The sequence below is a fragment of the Botryllus schlosseri genome, chromosome 6, assembly GCF_051294905.1.
Source record: "Botryllus schlosseri isolate E-star chromosome 6, Bs_hap1, whole genome shotgun sequence".
Taxonomy (NCBI): domain Eukaryota; kingdom Metazoa; phylum Chordata; class Ascidiacea; order Stolidobranchia; family Styelidae; genus Botryllus; species Botryllus schlosseri.
In genome coordinates, this window is record NC_137241.1 from 14,733,284 (window position 1) to 14,755,992 (window position 22,709).

The following is a 22,709-nucleotide window of genomic DNA, read 5'->3' on the forward strand; positions in this document are numbered from 1 at the left end:
GCATGTAAACAAGACGAGAGTTACTAGGCCTTTGGGCGAATCGTTTTATTTTATCCGTGTCCTGGTGTAAATTCTTAGTTTCCACGTCAACTCTGTAGTTAAATTGCATGAAATACTAAATGTGCACTACATCAGTGCTCTTCAAACTTTATCGTCATGGCGCACCCTTTTAACGTTCACTCAAAACATTTACACCCCTGGCCACATAATAAACCGAATCCGCAGTAGCTGCATTTCGATTACATGTATAGCATAGGGCCGCATTCCAGTGGAGAGTCATCACGGCCCATCTGGAAGACAAATATTCATGTTAAATTGGCCACTGGGAACTTTGCACCGCGGAGAGCCCAGGTGGTGTTCCGTGCCATCACTGATATCTTGAGATATGCCTTGCGTATAAAAGTTTCTAATTGTAGAAGTGGAGCGTCCCCGTAGGCTCCCTGCACCAAAATCGCTGGTAAATGTTAGGAAAAGTTACTGGAATACGGATTCTAGTCGCGCGGAACGCGATACTTTCTTCGACTTCATGCTGAATTTCTTCGATAATGTTGGTAGTTTCACGTATTATGTTTCTGTCCAAGTTGTATTCATTCTCTGCCCACGGGATCAGATTAACCGGTAGAGCTGATGAAGAGCGTCTTCGAAAAATTTGGGCACAAAATTAATGATGATGCATCTTCTGGTTATATTAATCCCCTTGTTGCATGTGGTTGTTTCGTGACCTCCCACCCAGATTGTCGATCTAGTCAAAATATATTGGAATTCCCATAACGTACCAGAAAAATCTTCATTCGTGAGTCGCACACGATTCTTATACTTTGTATTTTTGTGGAGCGCATCATTTTCCTCTGCGTTTCGCATTTGTATCAGAGATGAGCGGATTTGAAATTTCTATGTTATAATCCAATCCACATTCGAAGCTTCAAATCCTAATCGAAATCCTAATCCAGAACATTTTTATATTGAAGTCCATGTCGAATCCTAATCCGATTCCAACTTGAAATTGAGAAAAATGCTAATTTATGCAAGGGAAGGATTGGAAATTTTTCTTTCACAACCAACAATTCTCTTGATTCAAGATAACTTAGCATTAGCATAGTACTGCACCTCTCGTGTGCATTGGCACCGACTGTACCATAGTGTAGTGCACCATAAGTACACTTTGAACTGATCTGAATAAAGTTTGTCACCATTCGCCACACGACCTATAAATCTCCGAGATAAAAAGGTAAATCCAATCCAAATCCTAATCCGTTCAGGAAAAAATCTCCAATCCTAATCCAATCCAAATCCGACAAATTTTCACAAATCCTGCTTTTTCAAATCCTAATCCTAATCCATGCTGATCTCTGATTTGTATGGTGGGGCTCAGATTGCAAAAACACTATTATATTCGAACGAAAAAGCCAAGTCACCCGAATGGCGCTATGCGTGAAGATTTATTTTTGAATCGTTAATTCAAATTGCATATTGATGGCCGGCAACACACGCTAATTTAATCATATGTGTGACGGCCGCATAATTATGATTTCACGTCTGCATGTGGCTGTACGTCCGCAGGTTTGCCACCCCTGACCTAATCGAAATAAGGACGAGCAAGGCTGCACCTGCAACTTATAGGAAATGTAAAATACTAGTCTGGTCTCGAGGTTACCGGATCACCATCTAACACGATGGTTCTCATACTCGGCCACCAAGACCCCCTGGCTACCCCCTGCAATTATGTACACTGCGCTATTTATAAGATTGTCGCAGAAAGTACAAATTCAAAATGTCTGAGCTATCACGGAGGTTTCCTCGAGAATCGTTATAGACAGATACCACAAGCTGAACACGTGTTAACTTCACCCTGTGCTACTCCAAAAGAAACCAGTAAGTCCATTACAACGGCTAAATGACGAAGATAAACATTTTGCTTTATGACATCACAAAAGGAATGCAATTTACAAGCTGCATGCATAGCTGATATGCTCATTGTAAGATATTGCCCATCCGGGCAATCTGTTGTGAAGCATAAACTTGTCTACTTATTGTGATAGCTATAGTCATCGGTCCACTGTATTGCGAATCTGGTACTCCCCTGCACGCCCCATCCGAATGGTGCACTCTTTAAAAATTCACCCGGTTTAAGAGCCATGCACTATATACATGGCCTGAAATGTACACACGAGAGGAGCCCTATCACTTTGACTAACAACTTGTTTGCACCATGTTTGCACTGCACGCATATCGGATCGCTCGCCGCTAGCATCATCTTACTATAGTTTAGCGGCATTAGCTCCATTTGGTAATTTGAAATAGTAGCGAAATGTGCAGAGGATGCATGCGGATTAACAGTTATATAAACATACAACAGAGTGACAGGGGATATCATTGTGTTATCGTATTTATCTATCACCACCGACGACGCACCATCAGTCAATGGCGTTTATAGGATAAACTGAGCTCGTATGCACGTTACAGGAAGATCTACGCTGATTCCGACGCGGATCTGCAGATGGAAGGCTTCTTCAAAGAAGTGGCCACACCATTATTACTCAACGTTAATATCCGCTACATTGGTATGGGCATCAAGGGCGTCAGCAAATCCAAAGTCGATAGATACTTCAAAGGCTCCGAAATAGTTGTTGTTGGGACCAAGCGACGTCGTGAGTATTAGAATACGGGCTGGATCTGGAAGACTGTAAGAGCACTTTGTCAGCACCTCTCAAGAAGCTGGTGTTGGACCCCCATCGGGCGATTAAACCCACTCCTTGGGGCTTGATTCCCATATCACATTTTCATCTGCGGTTGATTTCATCACTACCGTTTATGCATACGATTTTCAAAATCGTTCGAACACACATAGATTTCGAATCTGCTTCACTGTGCCTGGCTTTTCTAAAATTTTGGGGCCCTCTTCTAACTAAATATTAATATTAAAAATCGTTGAGTTATATTTCACACACAATGTACAATGCGATAAGACACAATGCGACGTATTGAACAGATAGGAGGATGTCGAACGACACGCAGTTGCGATCCTTTTAATCTAACACCCACTTCGGCCTAGAGTGCCCGATGTCACAGTTCTTTTTGATGTTGATCTGTTTGAAGCCGCAGCCCTTTCTGCTAGGTTTTACCATTCATTGTGAGTGCTTTCTTTCGTCGGGTATTTTTCTGGGCTTTTTGTCGCCGTAAGAACGGCAACGGCGGGGGAAGAGGAGCCCAGATAAACCTCTGACGGAAATCGAACCAGATCCACCAGATTAGTAGGCGCTTATCGTCACCACTACGCTATGCCCCCGCTAACTTGCCCCCCTCCCCAATTGAAGAGTTCGAGGTGCGACAGTCCCCATCATGTGGATTCGCTAAGAAATATCATATAATTCTTTCGGAATTTCACGTTACACTTATATTTAATTCAGTATAGATCCCATCGCAAAGTAGAAATGCTAAGTGGTATTTGAAGACTAATATTCCGTTTTAAATTTAACTGGTGGTAATGAACTTACTGGTGTTAATGAATTAGTATGCCCTTCCGACTATTTGTGCCATCATAGGCAGGCTTGGAAAAACTACTGAATTTTTGAAATGCGCAATTAGAAATATAACTAGAATTACTCACTTTTTCCAAAACTAGTACCTAGTAGGGATGGTGTTAACGTGAGGTTCACGTTCTGTGTGAGAGGTTCACAAACGAAACTTGGTAGGTTCTGCACTGTGAACCTTTTTCATATATTACAATTTTTACTTCATTATAACATCTTTGGTTGAAATTTACTGCATTTAAACTGCGGGTCACTCTATGCATGGCGCTGACAGCATAAAAAAATAAACACTAAACCAGGGCTTTGGAGCCGGAGCCGGAGCACCAGAGCCGTGCATTTTCATCGGAGCTGGAGCGGGTGCCGGAGCTCTACATAAAATTCAGCCGGAGCTGGAGCCCGTTATTTGAGGAGTAGCTCCGGCTCCGACGTATTTCATAAGATGCTATTATATATGCAACGACCACATCTGCTGATTTATCATAATTGAACAGCAGGCCTGAATTTTAATGCTGTGCGTTCTAATGCAACTATGATGTTGTCGACAATTGACAAGTATTCGTTATGACGTCACAAGCCGGCACGGCGGCACCTATATGTCTTCGTTGCTACTTCGGATGTTACTGACGGCTGACAGACTCTAGATTACTATAGATAACTAACCTATGAGTAGATTAGTAATCTATATAGACCAGAGTTGGATCAATTGTAATTTGTAATTGTAATTGAATGTAATTAATTACATTTTTCAATGTAATTGTAATGTAATTGTAATTGAAGCATTTTTATTTTGTGTAATTGTAATTGTAATTGTAATTTGACAAAAATTTTGCTAAATTACAATTTCAATTACATTAAATTGCTATTGAGACCTGACAAGCACAACATAAAACAATTGACTTATAATGCATTCTCTTTAAATGTAGAAATAGGAATTTGGTGGATCCATTCGCGGAAGCCCTTGACTTCGCCCTTGCGGGCGAAGTTTTTTTTTATTTTTACCGCTATGCTGGCCTCGGCTGCCATTGTATACAATTTTTAGATTACTAACCAACGGATGGATTCGCAACATGTGACTTACGATTGAATACGCCGAGAAGCGAACTGCTGAGCCGGCTAAAAGCAGCAGAATTGATATTCCCATAGCTGGCGATCCAAGCGTTGAAATTTGATATGTATGGTCCTAATCGAAAGCTAGTGTCGCACTGATTCCGCAATAGAAGTATATTTCCAGGCAATGGTACCATCCCAAAATAGTCGTGAAAGTCTGGGAATCGGCATTGTTCTAAACAATCGCTGGGCGTAATTGGTAATTGTTGTGGTCATGCTGCTGCAGCGCTCTCACTTTTCAGAACAATCGGCCTTAAACGGCTATTTTGGAGCAGTTACATTGCCCTGACGAGATTATATTTTGTATTTTCGGAATTAGTACATCAATAGCTTACGATAAAGACCAGATGCATCAAATTTGGACGCGTGGATCGCCAGCTCTAGGACTACAAAGTTTGCTGCTTTTAGCCGGCTCTGCAGTATGTTTGTCGGTGCATTCATCCGTGACTCACATCTTGCGCATCTATCAGTGGGTTCGCAATCTACAATACGATTTCAGATCACGATGCTGCATCGTTATTTCGTCTGGCTAACTAACCAGACCACTGGATATTATATAACGTCTTATCTGACAAAGCACGGTTTTGTTTTCACTCCTCATCCTAATTCCTACGTCCCTCGATAAAAATAATATTATTTCTTTAATTATATACTATTGACGCAAATCCAACACGTGCATATATTATAATACTTTTTCAACGACATACTGCACCCTATCCTTAATCCTAACCCATAGGAAATTAGGTAAATAACATTTTACATTTCCAATTACGTGAGCCATAATTACCGAGCATTCAAAACACGCTTATATTACGCCACGATGACATCTCACATAGCATACTATGTACGCACATAAACGCATTTGTTACTACACAATCTGAACTAGACTTGAATTGTTATTAAATACGACGCTACGGTTGTCAAGGAGCACGGTTGAATTTATGATTATTAAATTACATGTTCAACAGCAGCAATTGTAATTGTAATTGTAATGTAATTGAAGCATGCAAGGAGTAATTGTAATTGTAATTGTAATTTGATATTTTTAGCATGGAGTAATTGTAATTGTAATGTAATTGAAACATTCATGAAAGTAATTGTAATTGTAATTGTAATTGAACTGAAATAATGTAATTGATCCAACTCTGATATAGACTAGTAATGGCCAACCTTTTCGGCTAAAGGAGCACATGCAATTGACGATCGAGTGCGTGGTCCACTAGCCGCACCAAGCGGGTGAAATTTTCAAAGATTATAAATAAACTAGGTCAATATTATTATTACTTGGGTATATGCGGGTCTATTATATACCGCCCGCTAGGCTCAGTTTGCAAGGACACGACTATTCGGCGTCTGGCCACATCGATATCGAAGGTCTCCGAAAATATGCGACAAACAGTTTGTGCCTACATTTCACCGTCGACGATCTTTATGCGAGCGCAAACGCGAATGACTTTCTACCGTAATTGCGGATACAGTTAGACTCAATCGGGTAAATTAGGCGTGTTTTTCATTTTCAGTAGGGGGTAGGCTACAGCCCAAGTGTCGCAGCCGGAATTGTAGTTTTTGGTTGGCATTGCAAGTTAACAATATGAGCAATTCATTTTCGACAATATAATAGGAAATTACCTCGCGGGCCACATTTGGCCAGCGGGTTGGCCACCCCTGATCTAGACAGGCCCATTCGATAATTTCAGAGCCGGAGCCGGAGCTGGAGCCAGAGCAGTGGTAATATTGCGGCTCTGGAGCTGGAGCCGGAGCTAATGTATGACAGAAGAAAGCTCCGGAGCCGGAGCTGAAGCAGTTTAAATTTACGGCTACTCCAAAGTCCTGCACTAAACGAGCATGCACCTTGACCATCTCAAATATTTTATTTGATTTGTTACAAACGTTAGCTTGAAATATCCGTCTTTCCGTTTGTGAATGTTTATTGACTCCGTGCTGTGAGCTTGACCCGCAATCACACAACATCAAGAGAGAATACACTATACATGTAAATTAGGGCTCTTCAAAAATGACTTTTTTTTCTCAAATCGTACTGGCTACTTGATAAAATTGTTAGGATACCTAATTTAAGCCTACACACAAAATTTGGTTCAATTCCAGCCAGTAACCGCTTTGTTACAGAAGAAGAAAGTTTCTATTTTTATATAAAAATAAATAATAAAAAATTTGAAAATTTTCTGTTTACCACATGAAAGTGTTAGGCTGTCTATAGAAACGATGCTCATTTTTTTAAGGGTCTGGAGGAACCGCAGTAAACCTCCCCCTGTGGTGAAACGCTTGTGACAGACTGTGGTTTTGCACACAGCACAAAGTCACAAGCGCCGTAATAGGGCCCTTTTGTGTCATAGGACATAAAAGTACCCATCTCGGTTTGTTTCCTATTTTCTTCCTTTTTTCGTCTGGTTAAAGGTTCAAACAGTTCGCACAAGCAGGCCTTGGCTGGGGGCGTCTGCGGCCACTTGTCCCGCCGTCACCATACTTGTGCCTGGGGAGAGAGCCACCATTCTGACCGCATCCCCGGGGTTGGACTATGAAAGCCTTACGGCCATACTCGTCCTGGGTGTGAGAGTGATTGGAAGTATTATGGTTGGACCCATAGGCGCCGAGTTACGGGGTGGCGGGGTGGCGCAGCCACCCCATGAAGCATTTATGGGGTGGCGGCCACCCCATACAATAAGATAAAACGCCCGCCGTCTGCGATTTCATATCATCAGCGCTGTCAATTAGCGAGTCCGTGATATCGCGTAAATGCCAACTATTCACCATTAACCAATACGCGTGCGAATAATTGGATGCGCAGGTTCGTTGGCGACGACGAAATAGTGCTTAAAACGCCCCAATAAATGGTAATCCGTGATTAGTAATCAGACAATCGAGGCAACCTCGTTTAGGACGTCGGTTTCGACACGCTTACTCTGAGAAACACCACCTTCTCTCTCGACCATCCGAGCGAATTCATGTTCTCCTTTAGTAATGAATTTGTATTTGCGCCCATATTCGTTTACAAAATAATTCTTGAGTTAGTTCCGTGATAGTCTCTTTAATTGGAGGCTGGGAGCGCGAAATAGGACAGTGTATTTGAGTAGCCCTGCCCTATGCCTGCGAATTGAAAGTCATTTCTGCGCAAAGTGCGCATGTTCATTACTCTAACAAAGCTTTGCCAACTTCTATCGGGAAATGCAACAATGCAGCTCAAACGTCGTTAGAATGAGCAAACAATTGTCGCGATGTCAGACTTGGAACCCCATTGTTCTGTACACAAGTTGAGGAATTACTGATTAGATGCGCGTTTCTCGTTTGCTATCATCTGTAGGTTACAAATTCTCGTCTGCTTTATACACTCGTATTTCCTCGGTGTCACTTGTCAGAGTGTTTGATTTGTTAGTAATACCGCGCATTGTGCAATGCACGGCGTTGAATTACGTTGTCGAAAACTGATGAAACACGAGATTCTCTGTGGCGCAAATTCTGAATTTATTCGATTAGTTTGAACGGGAACCTTCTATTCTATGTTCCAATAAACTTCATTGCTGGACGGACTCTATCGAGCGCAACCATATCGCGGATTGAATTTCAAACCTTTGGGATTTGCATTTCTATTGATAAGGTCGCAGCATGCGCCCATATTGCTTTTACTGCAATAACACGTGGATAATTAAAAGCGCACCATTTCACGATCAAATTCGACTGGCTGATCCGAGCCTACGAAGGCTGTAGGCCCTGGGCAGATATGTCTGATCTTAATGGCTGCCCTGGGCAGATATGTCTGATCTTAATGGCTACTCCAAGTTGTTTCGACACCTTCCTATCTTTTCATTGTATCGCAGTCTTGTGATGTTTCGAAACGATGAAAATATTAATAAACCTGATTGACTGATTGAACCAGCGTGTCGTTTGCATAAAAACCCCAGGTGCGTAGCCAAAGAGTTTCTCATTTATAACTAGAAATCCCGTCCTTTTGAAATGCCAATTCACTAATTCGTATTATTACAAATTCGACCTCATCGTTAGAAACGTAGATTTCATCGCGCGCTCTGAGAAACACCATCTACTATCGCGCTATGACGACCAAATATACGTTCACCTCCTACAAATTAACGTGCATTATTTGCATCGATGACTGCCGCCAGCCGCGTTCAAAATATTTTGTGAAGCATTTGTAAGATAAGTATTCTCGGAGCGCGAAGTTGAACAGTGTGATGTTGTGTGTTTGTGTACCTGCTAGTTAGAATTTATTCCAGTGCCCATAATATTGATCCAATTATGCTTTGCGAACGTAAATCGGGAAATGCAGCAATGCAGTCAAAATCGATGTTTTAATCAGCAACCATTGACAAATCCAAGTCGCTTCGACATCTTCCTGTCTATTCATTGCATCGCATTTTTTGTGGTGTATTGAACTGATAAAATTGCTAATAAACCAATGATAACCAATTGTCGCGATGCGAGCTACCCAATACTAAGTAAAAACCCATTGTGCTGAAGGTAAGGAATAATTACTGATTTGCCGCGCGCGTTTGTAATCATCATTCTTGTCTGTCTTTCTTGTTCCAGAATTGTCGCGCTGTGTTACTGCTCAGTGCTCACTGCTCAGTCCAGCGACGATTGCCGAGCTCGCAGTAATCAATGACCTAATTTCGCAATCATCTCAGCGGGAGATCGCGTCGCGTTGCATTGTGCGATGCGATATACGTACATGCACAGACGAATCTTGCTCATTGGTCGCGGCCCGCGTAACACTGATAATACGACTTGTTGAATTGCAACTGAATATTAGTGTCAGAATGGTCATTTCAAAAGGACGGGGTTTCGCGTCTCAAAAGGGGCGGTTTCGACACCCTCCTGGCTAGTGGCTACGCGCCTGCCGCCACCCCATGCAAAAATAAAAGTCAGCGCCTTGGACCACTAGGGTTTCGCACCGGCCAGCGTCCAGAGAGCCGATGCTTATTTTTTTTTCTTTTTTATGCGGCTCTCCGGAAACCCAGACCATCGCAGGCCCTCTCTACATCTGGTGTAGGTGCCTGCTGCGGTCTGGGGGTTTTGAAGTTCTTCTTTTTATTTTTTATATTTTCTAACTAAGGAGGTTGAACAGTATTTAAATTAATGTAATGTTTTTTATTTTATTTCTCTAGTTAGTTCTCATTAGTTAATACCCTGATGCATCTTATTCGATTTTATATTTCTACCGTTTCGGTGAGTCCGTTTTTTTTTCATTTTTTATATTTCGCTTTACGGGAGAAAGTTGGTTCTCCTGTGGCTTACTTTTTTGGGGGTTTTGGTCTCTATTTTCCTCCCCATTTTGGGCCCTCCTTTTTTCCTCTTTGTTATTTTCCTACTCTATCGAGTTTTCTCTCTATATTTTCGACTATTTTTGATACGTGTTTGTTGTTTTCTACGTTTTCTAGTCGTTTTTTGACTTTTCGTAGGATTTTCATCTCCAATCCTTCATTTTCTATTCCTTCATTTTCTATTTTTTTGTTATCAATGTCGAGAGCAATCTTCAGGTTTATTATCGTCTTTTTCATAATCGATGCAATGATCCAGTAAATTTTTTCCTTTCCGGTGTTGTACATTATTGAGTCATTGTCTAGTTCGAGTCCTTGCGTTTTTTCGATTTTTTCTTTAATATCTGCAATGTATTCACATTCAGTGAATATATGTTTTGCACAGTCGTTACTCGAATTACAAAATTTGCAGTTCAGGAGTAATTTCCTGCCATTTTTGTCCTCTGTTATATTCCGTCTTCTTCTTTTCTGTCCGAATATGTATCCGTCATGTGCAGCCCGATAATTTATGATCATATCACTATTAGTTATCATATTCTTCCCAAACCACTTGGTTCTGGTTATTTTTGTCCATTCTATTTTCTTTCAGTGTTGTGTTCGGAGTTCTATCTCATTTTCTTTGAGATTTTTTATTCCTTTATACAATTCTTTGTGGGAGCTCTCTCTCCACTCTTCCTCTTTCCATCCGATTTTTTTGCCAATTCTATGCTATCCACCCAACTTTTTGGTGTAGGATATTTGTGTCTTTCGTTATTATTATAGAGGTTGGGTCGGATGACTTTTATTTTGGTTCCGACCTCATATATGGCATATTTATGCCATATTTCGGTCGGTTTTTCCAGATTTTTGAGTATCGCGATCTTTTCGAGTTCTACTGCTCTGACTCGTGACTCAATATCCGGGATTCTGAGTCCGCCTTTTTCTGTTTCGGCGATCAGCGTTTTACGTGATATTGCCTCCATTTTGTGGGGGAGCCATAGGAATTTAAAGTATATTTTTTCGAGTTCCTTCTGGTCTTCTTTTTTCGGTGGTATGACTCGGGCATTATACAGAATTTTAGTTGTTGCCAAGGAGTTCAAGATGGCTTTTTTCCCCATCCATGTCAATTTTCTGTACCTGTAGGCCATCAGGGTTCGTACTATTTTCAATCTGTTCTCGGTCCAAGTTTCATTGTACTGGTTTTTGCCGAAATATTGGCCCCATATTTTAATCCGTTCTTTTTTCTAATTCTCGAATTTTCCTATTCTAGTTCCTGTTCTCGGGTTTATGTGTAATATTTCTGTTTTTGCTGGGTTTAATTTTTGCCCGGTTGCCCGTTCATATTTTTGAAATTCTCTGAATACGGCTTCGATATCCTCCTCCCTCCCAAGGTAGCATGTAATATCATCGGCGTATTGTTGTAATTTTATACTTTCCCTGCTGATTTTGAAAGGTCTTATTTTTTCGTTTTTCGTTATTTTTCTGGCTAGGGGGTCACAGCTGATGGCATATAAACACATGCTCAGCGGACACCCCTGCCTTATCCCCCTTTTGATGTTAATAGGTTCGGTTAGGGTACCGTTTACTAGAATTCTGCTTTTCGCTGAATCGTATATGTTCTTTATCAACTGGACGAAGGGCTTGGGAAGCCTGTAACTTTCAAGTATGGCTTTCAAGTAGGCTACAGGACAGTCAATGAAATGTAATCAAACGATTAGGCTACTAAGAGCTGAGTCAGGATAATGAAATGTAATTGGTAAGGCGTCAGCGATAAGGATGATACCGATAAGGTTCGTAAAATTAAAATAAATGCGAAAGGAAAGAACCTCCTGATAACTAAGAATTACAATATTTTGGTTCGCATTTACATTTTCACTTGCTCAGAAACTGTTAGATTGCATTTGGTGAACATTAGGGTGCGAAAAGTTTCTGGCCTCAGTAAATTAGGCCAAGATTGGAGGTAAGATTGGGATAACATCTCTAAAAATGCGTGATCAAGTTTGATGAAGCCTTGGTTGGAAATTTGAATTTTTTGTGCTATTGTTGCAACAAGCCTCGGTACTGGTTAGAGATTAAAAAAAACTTTGACTGTAGTGTAGGAAATGGTTCAGCACAGTTTTCAGAAGAGTTTATTTCCTGTTCATCCATTTTTGAAATATTAAGATTTAGTTTAGACCACTGGTTCTCTAACTTTTTTAGACACGCCCCCCTTTACGACAGTAAATATTACTCAATTACAAATTACAATCTATCCAACTCTGATCCCCATAGTGTCCTATATGGTGTCGACACAGGCAAATCTCACGCATCAGTGAAATTGTATCACGTCACAATTTCCATTTGGCTACAGGCAATTTGACGGTCATTTTTGACCGGCTTGCCGAGCATTAAATTTGTTAAAACGGGTATCAATTGAAAGCTGACTCTGCACTGATTGCGTAAATATAAATTTATTCCGCTCGTGTCCCTGGAAGTCCCACAATCAGCCTCGAATATTTCATTGTTATGGAGATTGGCATTGGGACGCAACAATGGTGTCTGGCTCTTTTTCTCTTGAGCTACTCTCGCGTTTCGCCAGACAGCACTGTGACGTGCTGAGCTACTCTCTCGTTTCGCCAGTAATCAGTGCCGAGTCAGCTTTCGATTGATACCCGTTTTACCAAATTTAATGCTCGTCAAGCCGGTCAAAAATGACCGTCAAATTGCCTGTAGCCAATTGGAAATTGTGACGTGATACAATTTCACTGAGGCGTGAGATTCGCCTGTGTCGACACCATATAGGACACTATGGTATCAGTATCCACGCCAAACGACGACACGTATTCTCTAGTTGTTCGGCAACTAAAATTTTTTAATGTGCAGCGAGACCTAGAACTACTCACTTTTCAAAATCTGCAGCTATAGGATTAGAACTTAAGTATACAAAAAAGTGGTTCAGTTGATGATAATCAACTAACTAAGATTGTACAGGTCTGATCATAGCGGTAAGCGTTATAGACGAAATAATATGCAATATCATCGCTGCATAATCAAAGATATGGAAACACGTAATCGACTTTTCAAAACGTCTTGATAAGCGAGACCAATTTATACTTGTAATATTTTGCACGATCAAAATGTTTTAGAACCCGTCTTTCGTATAGTGAAATCAGTCGTTCACAATTATCGTACAAAATTCTGTAGCTGGTATCTGTCACTGCAGAAACGACCGTCAAAGCGCAAGTTACTGGGACAAAAAAGTATGGCAAAGTCGAGTACAGTGCGATCGGACGGGAGATTGAAAAGGATTTCAGTCATTCCGAAAAAGACACTGGCGCTTTCAGCAACTTTATCGAGAGGTTATGGGCGTATTACACCATCGACGGATTGCTTGACAGCACAGTATTGACAGACACGAAGGTAAGGTACATAAAGCCACGTGAAATTCGTATTAGTCCAACCACGGCCATGATGCAGCTGGTTATGGACGAGTTCTGGCCAATAAACCTATCGGGTTGAGATATAGCCTACCTGTACCGCCTTCTGGTGTGTGGATGTATGCGTCGTTTCGGCTATCAATGGAACAATGCATCAGTAAGCTATTTATGATTTAGCCTTATTGGAGTCCATTATATTTTCTGTCCAGGAGGAGCAGGACATTATCGCATCTAAAGTTACCAGACTCGCATTAAAGTACAGTTTTGTTACTCCGTTGACTTCGATGGTCGTGGTTTCACCGGTATCTGAAGCAGCTACCACAACAGGTGATTACGCTTTTCGCTATCCATTTCGGAAAGGACCACGGAATGTCGCATTAATGGGAGCTCGGGGTGGATGGCATTATATTACCTGGTTGTTTCGAAAACTTCGCCGAGAGCAATGACGAAAATCGATGCCCTATATACTTGTCAAAATCTGAAAGTGTAATATAAGTAATTTGGCTTCAAAACGCTTAAAATAGAAATGGAAGTATGTGTGTATATATTTATTAATGGGCACAACACAGTGGAGGTTATCGCCTTTTAGGCCTTGTGCTCCACGACATTAATTTCATAATATCTTTGCTTTTGTATTATTGGGAACGTGTTTCAATCTCTCTCGCACCCATTCTTCATTCTCTCTTGCTCCCATGCGTCCCCATCGTGGTCTCTGCTGCCGACTTGCAGCACGGCTCCCTTTCAGTCTGGGCTTTTCAAAGTACTACCGTCGTAGTGACTAGTGAGGTCTGCGACGAGGAGCTCAGATAAACCTCCGACACGTAGACGTTGGTCAGAACCGGTATTCGAACCAACGTCCATTGGTGTCGTGACTGCAGTGTTTACCCAACTGCGCCACTCGCTTCCCTGAAGTGGAAGTATAGTTCAGGAACGAAATAATCACTCGTATTGACAAAACCAACTTATGCACAGCAGAAACGTAGAATATTCCGCGGTTACAATGTTTAGACGACTCAAGTCAACTTTTTCAGAAGTCTTGACTTGACTTGACTTGTCTCGATTCACCTCCAAAAATTGAGTAACTTGACTTGAATCGAGTCACTGTCAATCATCGAATGACTTCACTTGACTCGAGACAAACTGTGCAATGACTCGAAATGACTTGTGACTCGAAGGTAGTGACTTGATCCCAACACTTCGCGGTTGTCAAATTACAGTCATTGCTGGTACTCGTATATCCAAGTTCGAGATGTACAGGATCAGGATGTTGGGTTCTAACCGGACGGGAATCCAGCAAGTTTTGCCAACACAGGATTGGATCCGGACTCGCAGTTTTGCCCAAGTGAATGATGAAAGTGAATTCGTATTTATTTGGTTTGATGTTCTGTAACAACTTGAACTCTGATAGTTTCTGCATAGCACCACAATATCAAAGAATCCTTAATAGCAAACTCCGACGCACTGGCGGAGGTGTAGTTAGACAAATACCAACGACCATGTCAAGTTAGTCGTCATTGGTAGTAAAGTAGAAGTAGAAGAAACGTAGCAAATTTCTTCTCCAGTACATGTAGAAATAGTTTTTTTCCAAGATAGTATATGAGTTTCCTAGGCCTAGTTTTGCCTTGTAAATTGAAATATGTTGAGTAGTAGAGGTAGAATTTGTCTAACATCATGGCATGACCATTGACCAATCGAATAAGATGCGTAAATAGGCAAAACCGCCATAACACAATAAAAAGTATAAACGCTAGTTGTTTCGGAAAAAAATATTAGTAGTGTAAGTACTTGAGTCAGTAACGCAACTAGGCAAAACCTACTTCAGTACCTTGAAAAGTAGTACTTTGTTCATGAAAAGATTCATGCTGAAATGCTCACCTTTAAACAGGATTTTTGTAGATCCGGGTTTCAAAATTAAAAACTGAAAAGGGATCCGGATCGGACCAATATTCCATTGTATGGAACCGGATCGGATCCAGCTTCCGAAAAAACCATGATCCGTACATATATAATACAAGTAGAGAAATTGCGGTAAATTTGAACGCAATTCCAAGTAAAAGCAGCGATTTTTAAGACATATATGACATATGCGGCCGTCCTACCACCTGGCATTGGGGCGGTGTCTTCCCTTGACAACATCACAAACTCACACCGTCACATCCCTCATACTATTTCCCAGGCTACTCCACCGCGCCCCCGGCACCTGTATGCTTGTTGCGCTTTAACCCTGCAAGAGCTACCTCTGGGATACCCCTCATTTGGTGTCCCTACATATTTGACGGGTCTACCCCAAACAAGGCTGCAGCACCGCGAAGGCAATCCCCACCCGTAAGACAATCTGCACCCGCAAGATCATTTTTCTCTGAAAGGATTTACACAATGTTTCGATCGCCAACAAGACACGATCCGGAAGCTGAATTTCGATACAGACCTCCAAGTAAGCATTCTAATTGCAAATAATTCCAGCCGCCACGATGATAAGACAGTTTTTGCTCGATTCCAATCGCCAGAAGCGAAGTTATTGCAGGTATTACTTCCAGAATTAATAATCAAAAACTCAAATAACGTCGCTTCTACAGGTTGGAATTGCGTTAAATTTGTTTTGCATCGATTTTGCAGACAACTCTACAATTTCACGAGGTAGACCAGTAAAGTTTCAAAAGAATGTCTCAATATTCTTACTATAATTCGAATTATTCACACTCCTACTGTTTCGCATCTGCTAGTTGGAATTGAGCCAGACTTGGTGTGCAAAATTTTCTGTAATCAACCCAACAGTCTTATCGAATAGCTACAAAAATTCGAATTTGAGCAACCCTATTGCGCATTTACTAAGAGCAATACACGCAGCGGAAGTCTGTGGTTTGTCAATTAACTCAATTATAGTATATTGACTCCGTGTTGCTGAGGCCCAAGTAAAGTTGGAAAGGCTGGACGCGTATTGGAGTGTCACAATCAAACTGTGACCAAGGAAGGAGCAAATATATGCATTGACCCCGCCCATGATTTTGGTCCAGACTTATGTGACACATTGGGCAATGTGCGTCCGAAATAAATATATCGTTTATAGTAACAATCGGCATTCTTAGTCATTGTAGTGACGGAAGAGTCTTCCAGTTGCGGAGGCGTACTGAAGAGCTCTGAGGACACCATAAATCTGCCTTGGCTGGAATTGACTGACAGTTCAATGTTCCACTGTGATTGGGAAATTAATTTACCCCATGGATCATGGATCGATTTGTACCTGGACCGCATTCAAACAACTACTACGAAGGTTATTTAAGCCGTAAAGTTCTTCCCATGCGTTTCGTAAATGTATCCCGAGTAACTTTGTCAGAAATCATAATTGTGCTTCTCCACACTTGAAAGCAGTCGGTGCAACCAATCGATATAATGATATTTTGATTTAATCGTTTCGATCTTATATGGTCTTAATGAGGTTGGGTGACGAGTGACAACGTACCTCCGTGATAGCCGCCTTCCGCACCATTCACTAATATACGTAGCTAATATGACTTGGGTTGTGTTTAAAACAAATATATTTAGAACCAGGCTCTTGTTTAAAACATGTTTTTCATCGTGTTTTTTTTCAAGCCATGATGTCACGCATATTCAATTATGACGTCATAATGGATTGATATTCACAATTGAAAATATCGAGTAAAAATAACAACGTGGACGAAATAGTCTTCCAACCCCTGTCATATACGGACCAAAAATATCTTTAATCAGTCTTGCAGCATTTTTGCGATCGGTGGTCATCATCATCAGAACATTCATTCCGTACCGATGATCTGACTATTTCGAGGGTTCCAACCTTTGTTTATAACACTGTTTAAAATATGTTTTAAACAACCAATTGTTCTAAATGCAACCCTAAATATGACGCATGTGCTACTCAGACACTGACATATTTTAGTGATCCTATTCTAAAGCCTAAATGCGTTGCTGATCCAAGCTATGAGTCCAATTTCTAAGGTCAACCGCTATCTGATTGAAACTAGATCGCGACCAATATCGTATTTTTGGGCCGACACCGATAACTAGCATATCAAGCGATAAAAATCTCGATTCAGCCGGTATTCAAAATGGATGGCATCTAGCTTTAGACTAATTTGCAAAACTATAACAATTATTTGAACAGCTTTCCACCTATTGCTAAATGCTTGGACATGACTATAGTTCTACCTACTAACGACCATTACCAAATTGTCGAGTTTTTTGCCTCTAATGACCGATACCGATATTTCTGTTAAACTGTGATATCGACGAACCGTTAATCGATCGGACCCTAATTGAATTCGTATGAGAAGCATTATAATATCCAAAGGTGTGCTGTAAAGTTGTGGAGATCGGCATGTACATTGTACATCCTCCAAGTTACCACCAAAGTTGGTAGGATATTTTGCATATAATACGATGCACCTTCAGATAGTGGTTACAAGCGGAAGCCAAGTGATATTTAGACACGATGGCGGACACTACGGACCGAAGTACTTTTTGATTACCGCTAACCGCTTGAAAATACGAATGTCTGGGGATCCGATGGCAACACACACGGAAGACGTCACAATCACGTACAAAGAGTGTAAGCGCAAGCATATTGAATCCACAGTTAAATATCATGCCTGAGTCTAAATATGATAATCCGATTGAAACTCCTTGTTCATATTTAGTATGATAATGTGCATTTTTGTCGTTTCGAATGGAACCAAACGGGATAATTAAAGTATTAATGAAAAATTACCGAACGCCTTTGCTGAGCGTACCAATTTCTTTTTATTCAATAGTATTAGTGGATCTCTAATTCGAAAACAACAACGGGAAGATATATATATAATTCAAGTTATTACCATACTTTAGAGCAGCGGTTCTCAGCCTTTTTTGACACGCGCCCCCCTTGGCGATGGTCAAAAAAATCGCGCCCCCTGACCCCCCTTACATTTATCGTCATGTCAAAAAGAGCACATTATCTAATACAGAGGTGGGCAACCTTCCTGCTAATCATGGCCTCATTTCGATTACCTATGTAGCCTATAAGGCCGCATTCCAGGGCATAGCCGCAATGAAGGATCTGGACGCAAAATACCTATGGCAAACTGTCCATATCCATTCCCGGTGAACTCCGGACTATTCTATTTTTCACAACGGCCTATTGTTCGCACCGAAATCGCGAGTGGCAATGTGAATAGTTGCTGGATGTGCATATTGTCGCGCCGAGCGCGAAAAATTTTCAGAACCACGAATGAATTGTTATTTCTTGAGGATTCCTATTCCTGCTCCAATTAAGAACGGTGCTACTGCATTAAAATCGAAAAATGAAGTCTTGTTGAATTGCGCGGAGCGCGAAGAAAATTTCAAGATTAAATAAAATCTCTCGAAAACTCGGGAGTGAATTCGTAATTGCAATTTGCTTGTCTACGGCTGCCAACCCATACTAATTGAATTAGGCGTCGACGGCCGCACAAATTCCCTTCTACGGCCGCATGCGGCCGTACGGGCTGCCCACCCCTGATATAATAGCATACATAAGGTATATCTTAAGCCAATTTTGAATCCGCATTCCAGTTGTTTAGTCTTTTACATAGCCGACAAACTTCCCCAAACTTGTTTGAAAATAACAAAAAAAAACATTGAAAAGGACATCAATTAATTTCAAGGTATGTTGCACTGAGACTAATCCTGATGCTGATCGTGACTACAGAGAGCATGGCGTCGTTCTGTCCTGCCATATGCTAAATGTGATCAGTTTTGGAAATGAATTAAATTGTGTTGATTTATAGCCAAATTTAGGGCGAAACCGGCAACCTATATTGCATCTATGTCTGTCTTAGGCAGTGCAGTTCGCTAGCTATCAACAACAGCTACCTAGCGCACAGAGATTTAGGCTACTGCCAAAGCTATAAAGTAATGAATGACTTGCACGTAGGAATTTCTCTAACTCTTCAAAGAATATCAAAAATTTGCTCAACTGAGGTTGAAGTCAGCCTATACTCCGTTGAGCGCGCGACTGCTGGAGTTTGAATTTGGCAAGCTTTCTAGATTACGAATTAAGTTTAATAATCGTCTCTTCAGAATGGTTGTGAAACACATGTTTAGTCACAATTTATGCAGACATTGTTAAAATTGACAAAAATTTCTCGCGCCCCCCGGAGAGCCTCCCACGCCCCCAAGGGGGGCGCGCCCCCCAGGTTGAGAACCCCTGCTTTAGAGCACGGGTCGCGACCTCCAATTGTATAAAGGGCTATTTTCCAACTTGGTATAGGTGCCGCGGGTCACAATAACGGAATATAAATAAGCTATTCTCTTCTGCAAAGTTTTCACCATATACCGCGTCATTTATTACACCGTTTGCCCACTATCTTGGGCGATAAACATATTTAGCGTATACCTAATATATTAAAGAACTGCGAATAAAAACATAAACATCATATGTTATGATGAAAAATCGAATTTCATTTTGTATTATGAGCCACATCAGGTGTTTGGTAACGCTTGGTAGCGACGTAGAACAAATTTTTCGTGGTATATTCTAAGATCGTTCGCAAATGTTCGGTTGCCTATTGCGAGCGTGAGGTAGATCTATTTATATTTATTTTGGGACTTCGTTGAGATTCGGGTAAAAGTAGCGTTTTCTTGACAAAAAAACCTTCCGCTAACAAAACTTCTATTAAGTTTTCTTAATTCACTAGAACTAGAACGACTCGAAAAACCAGTATTTAGTTGACCGACAACTTACAGAATCCTTGGTAGCTTGTCTGGGCGGGACCGTTGTGAAAGCTGGATATTTTTAATTGTATTATCGTCAGGGCTATATGATATTTGTCGAAACTCAATTAACATTTACATTTTACAGCAAAACCAACAATTGTAGATACGATTAATGGGTAAATCTATTTCTTCTACAGTGACACGTGCTTTTTACAAGTATGCTGCTTTGCAGCACGCGCCAAGGTATTAATACCTCAATTGTTCTAATGTAAGTCACGCTTGGTCCAATGAGTTCTTCCAAACAGGCTTAATAACGTCTAGCAACGGAAAACATTACATTGGTATAATTTGGTTGACTTTACTACTAAATTCTCATTTTTTTCGAGGCTACATATTACCTTCTGCCAGAAACCTACATTCTAGCGGCAGTTCCAACAAGCTATCCAACAATCTGGAATGCAGTAGGTCAAGTTTGTAATTACAATTTGTATTTGCGAATGTGACTTTCATGGAAGTTCATTTATCTCTGGTGATCAGGCAAAAATGTTGAATCGAAAACTCCATTGTCTCTCTGATCAATCAAGGCGTGAGATAACGGGTACTGCGGATTCGCGATTGATATTGTCTGCAGGCGCGACAGCAACATTGTTTTTGTAATTATACGAGCTTCATATCAAACTCGAGGGATTAGACTCACTGTTTTGACCTCACATTAGTGACTTGTCTCAGCTACCACAAGGATACTGGTTGAGGCCGGCATGAAAGTTTCCAAAATTTTTCTACAACAATTATAAATAAGATGAGAATTAAGGATGAAATTAAAAATTAAAAATTGGTCCATATCATATCATATCATTTCATATCAACAAAAGAGCCATAAATGGCTGCCGAACCATCGGTTTCTGACCAGTTATTCCAAACAAAAGACCTACGTCAATTATGCTGGTTTGATGGGCCTCTGACAGTTTCTTTCTTCAACTTGCAATAGTGATAATATTCCTCGTAATGGAGTATGGGAGCATAAATGCACTTTACGTACAAGTGTTGTTTAATACCATGCGAAATCGCACTGGCATCCTGATATGCGTTGCTGTTTTGTACGTACAGTTGTCGAGACGAAATCAACAGAACCGACGGGCGATCCCTACGAGCGGTTACCAGCGAAAGCCAGCTGCGGTCGCGTGATTTCCGTGGAAGGCATCGGACAAGGAACAATCTCAAGTCCCAATTACCCATCCGCATACCCACCGAACACGTTCTGCAAATGGAAATTCGTTGTCGATACCAACACCACCTTACTGAGCCTTCGTTTTGTCGAAATGGACATCGAAACAAATGAGCACGAAGACTGCGCCTACGACCGTGTCACAGTAGACCAGAGTTCGGTGTCGAAAACCGTGTGCGGGACGAAAAGCGACTTGGCAGTTCACGTGGATCCAAACTCCACGAATGTGATAGTTACGTTCAGGAGCGACAATGCCATTGAAGGAATTGGATTCGAGATGCAGTACGAATACACCAAACGGGTGACTCCCAAAATGTGTAAAAAACGCAATTCTCCGATATTTTACCGTATATACAAATCCTGCAAAGCAATTTTATCTCAGCCTTAGGCCTACTTCCGAAACGTGCCCATTCAGTTTCGTCAATTATTACAGTTTGAAAAATAATGATAAAGCTTTCTGATTGCAGAAGTTGTAACAGCAACACGTTTTATTAATTTTCATTCACATGCGCATGGCTACAAACCTATACGTTTCCGAGAAAAGCGTGCAATTCGCTTACTTCATAGAAGTCATCCTTGACCCGCTTGGATAGCACTGGTCAACACAGTTTTTGATGACTTTGATCAGGCAATTGATTCTGACTAACTTTTGGGCGCTGAAATAAAAAATGACTTCCGCTTTTCTCTATCACGTCAAGTTTTTGGGTTAGGCACCCCCCCCCACATTGTCTCAAAACCCACATAATAGCATCACTTTTAATATATTGTGTTTATTGTATAAAACGTTTCAAAAACTACAACCAGTCGAAAGTAAATCATTAGACTTCAAATAAACATTTGCACTGCTTTATTTGGTTGATTTAAACTGATATTGCTTGTACAAGACAAATAAAGTGCGAGTTTCAGGGTCTAAATTCACGCTAATAACCCATAATTCTGTAGGTTGTCTAGTTTGATACTCGAGCGATAGTCAGCTAACAAATGTAAGCTCCAATCTACTCAGGTATTTTATCCCTATCATCTTCAGATGTTTTACAAAACCATACGATTAGCCTGTCACAGTATCATGGTATAATTCCATAAATTGCATCAATTTGTGACTGCATCGCAAAGATGCATATTGTGATTTTCTTCCTATATGCAACAGAAATGTAATTTGCAAATATTGTCCAATTTTATCTGTATCGTTACTAATAACAGTGATTGATGGTACATAAAAATCCTATTTTAGTTAATATTAGTAATTTAGATATACCTTTGAAAGCAATTGTTTTCATAATAAAGAACTAGGAGTCGGAGTCAGAGTCAGCGTCATTTTCACAAACTCCGACTCCAACTCCAACTCCAGTCAGTGTTGTTTCCACGTCCGCGACTTCAGCCACAATAGTTTTCACGACTCCGTCTCCATAAGGCGTGCTAAAAAGGGACTACGACTCCGACTCCGACTCCGAAT

The 22,709-nt window shown here is 40.9% G+C and overlaps 1 protein-coding gene across 2 annotated transcripts in view; it reads left to right on the top strand.

Annotated features, from left to right (window-relative positions):
- The window catches only part of LOC145441083 (inter-alpha-trypsin inhibitor heavy chain H4-like), a 36,106-nt gene extending 13,936 nt beyond the window's left edge, over positions 1–22,170 (top strand). Inside the window, exons 9-15 of one of the 2 annotated variants that reach the window (XM_080318869.1) lie at positions 2,464–2,648; positions 13,110–13,306; positions 13,533–13,650; positions 15,500–15,757; positions 16,410–16,594; positions 17,752–17,908; positions 21,139–22,170. In XM_080318869.1, coding sequence (XP_080174995.1) covers positions 2,464–2,648; positions 13,110–13,306; positions 13,533–13,650; positions 15,500–15,757; positions 16,410–16,594; positions 17,752–17,908; positions 21,139–21,644 — 1,606 coding nt within the window. In that variant the 3' untranslated portion in view covers positions 21,645–22,170. The remainder of the gene's footprint in view (positions 1–2,463; positions 2,649–13,109; positions 13,307–13,532; positions 13,651–15,499; positions 15,758–16,409; positions 16,595–17,751; positions 17,909–21,138) is intronic. The other variant, XM_080318870.1, reaches the window with a different exon arrangement.
- The last annotated feature ends 539 nt before the right edge of the window (positions 22,171–22,709 follow it).